Raw genomic sequence first — 10,530 nt, 5'->3', positions numbered from 1 at the left:
AAGCTCCTTCTAGAACACGCCCTAGATATACAAAATTCAAAAAGCTTCCAGTCACCCCTTGCCTCTGGCACTTCACAGCCATGCCTGAAGGCCTTGTGGACATGCAGTACATGCATTGGTGCGCCTCTCCCGGTGCTTTGTGCAGTGCTTCACAAGTTACAAGCAGTTCAGACGAGGTTCCGTGCACACAGCCCTTCCACGAGGGCCTCAAAGCCAAGTTTACCTTCAGTTGCACTGGATGGAAGTCTGACGACATCTACACAACAGCCTCAACTGCAGAGCCTTTCTGCCACAGCCAGAGATGTGGACCTATGCCTCAGGCGGGAATAGAGCACCAAGAAACAGTCCACATGACACTGAAGCACAGACAAGACAAAGTGCAGTTTTTAAAAGGAAGATTTATTTGACAAGTTTCACTTAGCGCAATATACCTAAAAGGAAATCACAATACAATGAAAGATTTAAATCAAGGCCTCAGAATTTCGTAACAAACACCAAGACCAAAATCCTAAAGTATTGGTATTGCGTCTCAAATTTCCCCATTAACTTAAAAAAAAAAAAAGCTTAAACTTACGTGCCTTACAGGTTATTAAATGAAACTAGAATTAACAAACATGCCAAAATGTTTCACTTTAATTGTAGACACAGCTCCTATATTGAGTTTTACAAAAAAGCATGTCTTTCAACATGCATCCAAACAAGGTTCAATATCATGTGGTATAATAGCAACATTTAACGTAATTCAACTGCTTTAACCTAAATACACTTACTGCTTAAGTACATCCTACAATATATAACTAACTTGAGAAAAGCTGGAACTTGTTTAACAGTTATACTTTACTCAACTTTGCTGTTACATCCTAGATGAGTGTTCAAAAATACCCAACCTTAAGTCTTTAAAACAATCCTGATTTCCACTTATAGAGTAAGCATAAATCACAAGCTTGTATTGCAAAAAACTGTTAAACTGGTTTTGTTTTTCTTAAAAAAAGTTGACCAAGAGTCAGTGATCAGGATCAATTACATTCCCCATCCACCACTCATACTGGACATGCTAGACATCCCTCCCATTCCGTTCACGCCCATAGATGCACGGCTTCCACTACTGTAGTAGCTGCTGTTCATTGCTCCTTGGCTACCTGCAAAGAGATCAATTTGCCAAGTTAGGAGTAGCATCAGATTATCAGTCAAATAAAATATAGCATTCCAAGAAAAAGTTTAAAAAATATACGAGTACAAATGGCTGCTGTCCAAGTGGCGAGAAGCATGTTTGGGAAAGGGGAATCCCGACTCCAAACAAGTCTCAATTAACCCCTTTTCTCTGCAGTACCAACTTGCCAGATTCTTGTGCTACCATTTAAATGGATTCTTCAGGATCAACACGAAAAATTAAGTTTAAAGGAAAACTAGTGTTTTTCAAAAATTGCAAAATTACTTCACGTGTTTTAAGCTAAACAAGGGATTTTTAAAAATGTAATGTAAACATTCACAATGTGTCCCTCAAATGGCATAGAGGAATAGGGAGCACAGGGAAGTCTTGCTTTTCCTATGCATGGTGGGCAGGAAGTGAGACAAAGTTGGACTAAAGGCAACTCACTGTGCCCAAAATGGCAGCCTCCATGGAGTTAAGTCAGAGCCATTGACTGCTATAGAAAGTGTTATTACAACATATCAGTATTTGCTATTGGGAATTTAAATTATATTTTTTGAGAAAATATTTACCTATGCAATGTTTGATTGAAAATCACTGGAGTTTTCCTGTAAAACTTGGTCTGCAAAAGGATTTTGTAGGGTAAGACTATAACACCAAAATCACCATTCTTTAGACCAATTGAAAGTTAATAAATAAAACCAATCCTAGGTTAACTGACTAGTAAATACGGTCCTGAACCCAACCACCATTCCACTATTTAAAGTTCTCCCTCCATCTAAAATTGATTTAATACTAACCAAAAGACAAAAAAGTGAACTGCTTCATTTAACATTTTAATAAATGGAGGCAGATGTTTTCTGGCTCAACAGTATTCCAAAGCTGCAATGACTAGTTTTTAATTCATAGAACACTTCCCCCTCCCAATGATTGTTTCTGAAAATTAAGCTATTAAGAACAGCTGTATTTGGATTGAAAGCATATATTTAATAACCCAATTTCACCAAAAGAGCCTGCATATTCCCAACTAAAGAAACCTGCCTAAAACTTATTTTAAGTATATAAAAAAAATACTTACCATATCCACTCATGCTGCTCTGGCCACCATAGCCGCCTCCATAACCACCACTCAGCTGCTGGCTGGCTGGGCCACCATAACTGGACTGGTTTGCTGTTAAGTTAAGAGAACATTAGAACCTTGCTCCACATGTAATGTGGTACCTGGTGGTACCGGGCTTGCAATTCTAGATCTATGATTTTCCAGACTTGATTTTATATTACTCTAACCCCTCTGTCTCCTTCTGCCTGTTATCTAGAAACAGACTCCCCTTCTATCCATCATTTGAGCTAGTAAACATGTATAAACCAAATGGCTAACAGTATGCACATCAGGACTAAATCCACGATGCCATAAATAGAGGCATTTTGAAGATCTTATAAAACTGCTTGGACTGGATTTAGTGGGGTTTTCCCCTTAAATATATCAATGTATGTCAATATACAGGCATCACTGAACACCTAATTATGCCAAACTAATTATGCCCAAATTTAAATTTTAATCCTATGTTTTTGCTAAGTAATTTTAAACTTATATTCAGAAAATTTAACTAGTTTCATTCTGTAGTCCCCTCCCCCCCAAAGCACTTAAATATAACAAATCATCTTAACTTGTATATAACTCACACAATGGTTTACATAGAAAGCCAGACACAAAATTCATTCAAATCAAGAAACTCCTTTCTTTGCCTAATTTAAATTATCATATCCTAAACTCACTAAATAGATTAACTTAACTTACAATTGACTTATACAGATATAAATGTTTTGGTTTTTAAAAAAACTAACGATATTTACACAAGCCCATGCCTCCCATCATTTGGCTACCATAAGCACCACCGCTTGCTCCTGCTGTAGAATTCAAGAAGAGTTCTACATATCTGTGTTCTGAAATGAGAGAAAAGGTATACAAGGTTAGCTTAAAAAAAGACACTAAAGTGATATTTACACAAACCCATGCCTCCTAGCATTTGGCTACCGTAAGCACCACCGCTTGCTCCTGCTGTAGAATTCAAGAAGAGTTCTACATATCTGTGTTCTGAAATGAGAAAAAAAAAGTTTGAAAATGTTTGTTGGTGAAAGAAAAGGTAAGCATTTACTTATACAAGTAGATTTGTGAACTTCAAATACTTAGGTAAAAAAATTCTAGCAGCTTCTCTAAGGTTATTTACTTGAACTGATTTTAGACTAGCCTTTAAACATTCATCAACTGTCAATTAAGAATACGCTTCCCAAGTTTATGTATATATCACAAATCCCTTTCAGGCATACTAATTTAAAAAACCCAAACTTTTTAACATACCTAACACCTAATCTATTTACAGAGGGGAAATTTCTCATACATCCTTTGATACTCTACTCAATCATAAATGTCATACAAATACCCATTAAAAGCCCTCAAATGCTTAAATCACACTTACGCATATTTGCTTTGTCTTTTGACATAGCTGCCACGGCATCTTCGTGAGTTGCAAACTCAACATCTGCTTCACCAGTTACTCTGCCATCAGGACCAATTTCAATGTGTACTCGCACAGGGTTGAGTGGTGAAAAGAACTAAAACAAAGCATTTTAAAGAATCAAGTCAACTTTCTACCATTAGGAAAAATGGAAATTTATAACATGGTGTCCATGTTAAACAGAACAAGGCTCAAGATTTTACAGCCACACTGAAATGATTTATGAATGCACCTTACACTTACATTATAAATGTCATTCTCAGTAGCTCTGTAAGGTAATCCACGCATGTGCACACAGTGCCCCGTTGTGCTCTGGAAAGTAGAGCCACCATCCCCATATCTGTGATCAGACATTCCTGAAAAACAATAATTAAGGTCTAGATGGACAAGAGTGTTAAGTATCCTGCAGCTGAGAAATTCAATTCTTACCTTACCTCTTCCAAATCTATCTGACCCAAATCCATAGCCATCATTATAGCCATTATAATCATCGTAGCCTCCATAGCCTAGAAGATAAAAAAGTACAGCCAATCAAATGCAAGTATCCAGACAATGAAGGAACAGACTTGCCAACCCTTCTGAACCTTCACATACCTCCACCATAAGCACCACGCCTCATCCTCTCAAAGCCAGCTCCTCTGCCAATGCTGTTATACCCTCTGCCAGCCCCAGGTCTGTCATAGGGACCTGGCCGCTGCATGGCCATAAGCTTTCGTGGTGGATCATAGTGAGTTCTAACTTCAGCCCGACTGCTCTTAAAGATTTCGATATACCTAAAGCATTGTTCATAAGGGAGGGGATGGGGAGGGGAGAGAAAACATTAGTTCATTTTGTACAGGTATTTAGTTATACAAGAAAACAATCTAGTCATAGCCATGAAACTGACTAATATTTAAAAGCCAGATTTCTTATATTTGCATAGGCAATGACCAGAAATTCACTCAATAGTAAGATTTAATGTAAACTTTTACAGAAAAAAACTTACTCCTCTGAGGCAGAGGCCAACCTTAGGGGTAGAGAGGAGTACTGTGAATGTTTTAAGGAGGGAAAGAATTCCACTCAACTTCCAACATTTCAAGTTGTAAATCCATTGGCAGCATGTATAGCAAGTGGGCTAAAAAGCCAGCCTCCACCAACAGTCTAGCCCACACTACACATTTCCTTTCGCCAATAAATACCCCAGCCTATGCTTTTAGTAGGAATCAGCATAGGTAAGCGCATGCTTCAATGAAAAATAGTCACAAGCAAAGAGAATAAAACCTTTTGTGACAATTTCTTGAAAGCTATGCTTATTAATACATATGCAGAATATTTATACAGCAAGAAAAAGTTTGTTGCATTTCAACTTTAAAAACAAGATCAGAAAGTATCACATTTTCTTATGGTAATATTAATTTACTAGGTGGGTGTTATTACAGCTAAAGCCAGGTTTGCATTAATTTTTTAAAGCCATAGTCTCTCAACTCCATTGACTGGGGTTAATAAATTAAGAATTTTACAAAATTGTAAAGGAGACCAAATTAACTGGGGACAATTTTAACACCTAAAATTTAGTCTGATTGCAACATGGGACTCTGACATAGGAAAATTCTGAAAATTGTGGCAAAACATCAATTAACTAGGACTAGGAAATAGATTAGTTTCATCCTTTTAAGCAGAGAGAATATGGATTTAATTATTTACCATAAGAAAAGTGACATATCCAACCAACCATCCATCCCCACCTGTGCCCTATTCTTTCCTTGTGTTTCTTTAGAGCCTTTTCAGCTATTTCCTGTGAAGCAAACTGCACGAAGGCCTCCCCCGTACTCCTCCCCTGGAAGTCCACCGGCAATGTTATCCCATTTGGCACGATTTCCAACCCTTCAACCCAAGGACAAATAACCCCAGTAGGGGGGCAATATTAACATCACAAGCCCAGAAATGATTCTTCTTATAGCTTTAAATAAACCAGAATTTTAACTTTAGGTGAATGGTATGCTTTCAACAAGTACTCTTTAAATATGCATTGCAATAATATGAAGTTCCATTATTACAAATTATAACAATTCTTAACACACCCCATGGTACAGTGTATTTTAAAAAACTTGCTGAACAGAGGATGCATTAAGAATTCAACAGTTTAAGAACATTCTTATCTATTCAATTTAATTATGTTGAGAACTATACAATAAGTTTTAAGCATTAAACAGCAACAATTTTAATAAATTCAAGACACACCTTTTACCTCATTTTATATTTCAATGCTTTAAGTTATTGGAACTTCAAGTTTTAAAATGTACACATTTAAACATTTAAATAAAATTCAAACATTACTTAAATCATATAATTGACAAACATACAATCTAAACTTTCAACAAAACTGATCTAACACAGCACAAATCATGCACTCTTATGCTCTAACAGTAGTATGATTCACTTCTGGAAATTCCGTCTATGAAAAATCCTTTCCGTGGATACATTCCCAAGCTTACAAAAAGGACTTAAAGCACTTTCCTAGAAGATATGAAATTATGTTCATATTTAACGTTGACAGACAGCATTCAATTCTCACCAATTTAGATTAAAAACAAAACAGACTTGATTTCTAAATTTCTGACAAAATATTAGGACTTGATACATATCTAATAGTCAAAAATCTAAAATACATACTACACTAAACCATGAAAGGATTTCTTGCTCTTAATTCCAGTTTATCACAACTATTAATTGCATTTAAAATATATGATCTAACATTCCGCTAAACATGCAATCTTATCAGCTCTTTGGCATAAAAACATTCAAATACTTTAGGCCCAGAACAATTTCAAAATGCTTTTTGTACTTCAGATACTAAGACTACAAGCAAACTACCTTTGACTTTCACTAACAGTTTTTATAATAAGGCTGGCTAAGCCAAGTTGCTTCTCTAGTAGCTTTATGCATCAAGAATGTTTCTGGTCCCATTACCCAAGTAAGCGTCTCTTAAAACAGACACTTGCCAAAAATTACAACAACCTGACTCATACTAATCTAATGTTAAGGGATTCTTACCTTTAAGTTCAAGTACTTTGCTGAACAGCAATGTTGTTGAAAACAATCCTCAAAGATCTACTCTGAACTATCATACTAAATATAGGCAAAGTTAACATTTTGCAAGTACTTAATTTCCACCTTTAAGATGGGCTTAAATTATTTGAAGGTCTCTTGGAAGAAAACATTAACTCATTGGCATATACTTACAACCTATTTAAGTACCTAAGCTATTCAACTGTAAGGTCTATTAAATCACCTTGCAGAAGCTAGCCAAAACTCACTGCTCAGCAACAAACAGGACTACATACCTGAGAAGAACTGAACAATTTCTTCCTTGCTACATCCAAAGGGGAGTCCTCTAAGCCGTACAAAGCCATCATTGGCCGTGTCAGGACTATTTGGACCAGTATGCTTCAACACCCAATCCATTTCAACGTTGTTTGACTTGAATACTGAAAGAGGTGCTTAGAATTAGTCAATTTTGGAAAGTTAGAGAACAAAGTTCAGACTTCCTGAGTCTTTAGATAAGCTAGGAAGAGCTGCCACAAACTCCCTTAGATGACCATTTCCATGCGGTCAAATACCTAAAATTCAGAAGGGGTAAGACCTCTATGTGTTTAATGTTTTATTTACTGTTACTAGGGCAATGTATATCAAACCTTCAACATATCTGTGTCCCATAGTTTCTCTGTCTTTTTTCAGGGCCAATTTGACTTCATCTTCTGATTCGAGTTCAACAAAAGCCTCGCCACTCGGTCTGCCTTCTCTCGTGTAGATGAAACGAATACCTTGAGCCCCATTTTGAATTTTGCAGTCTGGAAAGAAAACAACCGTTAATATAGAATTTAAAACGTACAACCACCTCTGGGTGATAGAGGAATGCCTATTCATGTCCCCACGGCAAAGTACATCACTTCTGAAGCCTAAAATGATCACACTATTGCCAGCTCCTAGAGTATCTCCGATTTTAAGCAGTCATCCTCTCATAAACTATTTCAGTCCCAAAGTGATATATTCCCAATCCATCAAGAAAATCCAATACTCAAAGCAGTTTCTTAATGAAGTTACTTCTAAGTCTTTGCTAACCGTGTCTCCATTAGACATCCTTTATAGGGTCTCAAAGAGTTACCAAGTCTGGACCTTGTGATTTTATAGTATTTTCTGAACAATCTTAGCGTTTTGGTTGGGGCATGTGTTGGTTTTACATTACCAGTAGCCACATTAAGACTTCTTACTAAATTCCAAACTGCAGGCCCAATACTCACCTGTGAAAGGGGTCAGTGTTACCAAGCTAAAATGCTCCAAGTTGCACAGCTGAAGCCAAACCCAGTGTTGCCCCCTGCAAGGTGGCTTCCAGTGTACTTGGTTCTTGTTTTACAGGTCGTTTTCCGTTACCAATGCTAAATTCAGATAGTAAGTCAATACTACAAATGTCTTTACAAAACCTCTCAATTTCTTAATATAGTTTTATCAGTCCTATCTTAAGCCAATAATGTGAACAAGAACATTCTGATAACGTTATTCAGGAAACCTACATACTGGGGGGACGGGGTGGGCGCTACATAGGCAAGAAAACTTCCCTGGGCTTCCGTGTCCTCAACTGTAAAGTCAGCCAGGTCAAGAACTGGATAAGCAAGAACTCTTCAATTACCCAATCTTAATTGTCTGAAACTAAGAAGTGACATTTTACCTTCCGAAGCAGAATGCCCCTTTTCAAGAAAATAACCAAAATTGGAAATACTAGCTACACCTTAAAATACTACAAAACAGTACTATTATTTGCCCAACTACTCAGCAACTTGCCCAAAATTAGAAAGCAATCTCGTCCTTCCCAATTTATCCTTTGGAAAAAAGACATCCGTGAAAGGGCTGGTGTTTAAACGTAGGTAAAGAGATGGGAAAAAAAGTCCTCCAAATCAGCCGCACTCTCCCAAGGGGGCCAGGAGGGCGGGCGGGGCTTTCGCAATTTCCATTGCGTAACGGCGTCAGGGCGGGCGCGAGCAACACAGCGGGAACGGCTGCCGCCCGTGCCCCGCCAGGGGGCGCCCGGCACCCGGCCCGCCCCGCCCAGGCCGGCCGGTTACCCGCCCCGCGGCCCGGGTCTCGAACTCCCGCCGCCTCCTTCTAACTCACCAGAAAAAAAACGCTGCACTTCATCCGCCGAGCAAGACCAGGGCAAGCCCCGGACCTTCACCACGAATCCCTCTCCGCCTTCGGTGCCCAACATCATCGTCTCTCCAAAGGTCCTGTCGTCGAAACGGACTGCAAGGCGGGGACGAGGATCAGACCTGAGAAATGCTAACTGAACTGCCCTCCGCCCCGGGGCGCTCCTCGGCCCACGGCGCATCGACAGGAACAGAACCCATGCGGACGCCTCAATTCCAGGGACGCCAACAGCCAGCGCCGCCTTGGCCAGCGACCGCACGCGAAGCCGCGCTGGGCACCCCAGGTGTCGGTGCCCGCACCGAGGACCCCGGCTCGGAGCCAGCGTGGAGGCAAGGAAATGGCGGCGGCCGCTTCCGCTCCGCCTCCTCCATCTCACACAATAGAGTCGGTGCGGCCTGCAGGCCTCGGCGGCGCTGCGAGAATTCGGCGAACCATTCGCGGCTGTTAGTGGCAGCCCTCCGCTTGCCAAGGCCCCGCAAGCTCTACGAGAGGTCCGGGGGGCAGCAATCCTCGCAAAAACGGCATCTACGGGGGGCCGGGGAGGGGTGGGGGAGTCTCTGGGCTGCAAACAAGGGCGGCCGACGACTCACCTAAACGCAAGGCTCCGGCGCGGCTGAGAAGAAATGGCCAGCGGGCGCCTGCGCAACCTAAATAAGGCCCTTTGAGCAAGCTCTGCGCACGCGCGGCCAGAGACCCGTACCGCCCCCTTGCGTCACAAATAGGCGGAGCGCATGCGTAATTTCACCAGCTGGCCGACCCTCCGCCATCAGATTACCACGCGCATGCGTACTGGGCTCAATTCCCACTGCTATAAACCCGCCTGGCCTTTTTGCGCCTGCGTCTTCCCGCGAATAGTGAACTACGAGCCTCAGCGGTTTACAATTTAGTTTCATGCGCATGCGTCTTCCTTCAAACGGCTCTCTAGCCCTGAGTGGGGGAGGGGAATGGCGGTAGTCGGCTGCCCGTGGGGCCCGTGTAGTAGTCCCGAGCTCTGGGTTGTGGTGAGGTAGATGTTTTCCTACCTCTATCCCCTAGTCTTTTCCCAGCGCTGTCCTGGCTGACTGGAAAGGACAGGCGAGGCCTTCAGGCGCTCCCTGCCCCTCGCCGGCTGCCTCCTCTCTATCCCTAGAGCCTGCCGGAGCGGTTGGCCCCAGACCAGCGGGCCTCCCCTGGGTGCTGACCCCCGGTGCCTGAAACCACCCCCCACGGCGCCTGGGGCGGCCCAAAGCCTGTGTGCCTCCACTTCTCACCTGCCGCCGTCGGGCCTGGGGCCCCGGACCCCGCCTCCGCGCTGCCCGCCCCAGGGTGTGTCGGCCCTGAACGCCCTGGGGCTCTCGCGCCTCTCGTGAGCCTGGGATGAGCCGCTGGTGCCTGCCGGGCCACTGCTCGGGAGTGGGTTCCCGCTTAATCCTCCGAAGGGTGAATAGGTACCAGTGCGTCCAGACGCAGTTCAAGGAGGCCCCAGCGTCATCCCGTGTGCATATGTGGCGTGAGATGAGTAATGTTCATGATTTCTAGCAACATGCCCGAAAAGTGGGACGATGCATGTGGCCCAAGCCTCGCAAGGTCTGATCTGGCTGTTCTCACTCCCACCCCACCCCACCCCCGAGCTTTGGTGCACACAGGCAATAAACAAAAATAAGGCCGTGTTGGACAATGCCACAGGGAAGTCCTCTCTGAGTG

At 42.1% G+C, this 10,530-nt stretch overlaps 1 protein-coding gene across 11 annotated transcripts; it reads right to left on the bottom strand.

Annotated features, from left to right (window-relative positions):
• Positions 1-378: 378 nt before the first annotated feature.
• Positions 379-9,517, bottom strand: HNRNPH1 (heterogeneous nuclear ribonucleoprotein H1). Of its 11 annotated transcripts, none has more exons than XM_045527744.1 (13): positions 9,438-9,517; positions 8,815-8,943; positions 7,341-7,496; positions 6,990-7,133; positions 5,391-5,529; positions 4,261-4,439; positions 4,101-4,172; positions 3,910-4,043; positions 3,628-3,763; positions 3,186-3,245; positions 3,005-3,094; positions 2,229-2,321; positions 379-1,139 (listed from the first exon to the last, which is right to left on the bottom strand). In XM_045527744.1, exons 2-13 carry the CDS (start codon positions 8,909-8,911, stop codon positions 1,021-1,023), a joined length of 1,419 nt encoding a protein of 472 aa, XP_045383700.1. In that variant the 5' UTR covers positions 8,912-8,943; positions 9,438-9,517; the 3' UTR covers positions 379-1,020. The 11 variants fall into 11 exon arrangements, with proteins under 11 accessions (XP_045383700.1, XP_045383702.1, XP_045383701.1 ...); XM_045527746.1 differs by having other exon boundaries at positions 3,035-3,094; XM_045527745.1 differs by having other exon boundaries at positions 3,910-4,022.
• Positions 9,518-10,530: the final 1,013 nt, after the last annotated feature.

The sequence above is a fragment of the Lemur catta genome, chromosome 16, assembly GCF_020740605.2.
Source record: "Lemur catta isolate mLemCat1 chromosome 16, mLemCat1.pri, whole genome shotgun sequence".
In the NCBI taxonomy this organism is placed as follows: Eukaryota; Metazoa; Chordata; class Mammalia; order Primates; family Lemuridae; genus Lemur; species Lemur catta.
This window is presented reverse-complemented; position numbering and strand designations above follow the sequence as displayed.

Bases quoted from the DNA above. Each gene is read 5' to 3' on its own strand.
- HNRNPH1 (XM_045527744.1), bottom strand. From the start codon at position 8,911: ATGATGTTGGGCACCGAAGGCGGAGAGGGATTCGTGGTGAAGGTCCGG. The intron at 3,095-3,185 runs GTAGCCAAATGC...CTCTCATTTCAG, and splicing joins AGCAAGCGGTGGTGCTTACG to AACACAGATATGTAGAACTC. The intron at 2,322-3,004 runs GTAAATATCGTT...TTAACTTAACAG, and splicing joins GATGGGAGGCATGGGCTTGT to CAAACCAGTCCAGTTATGGT.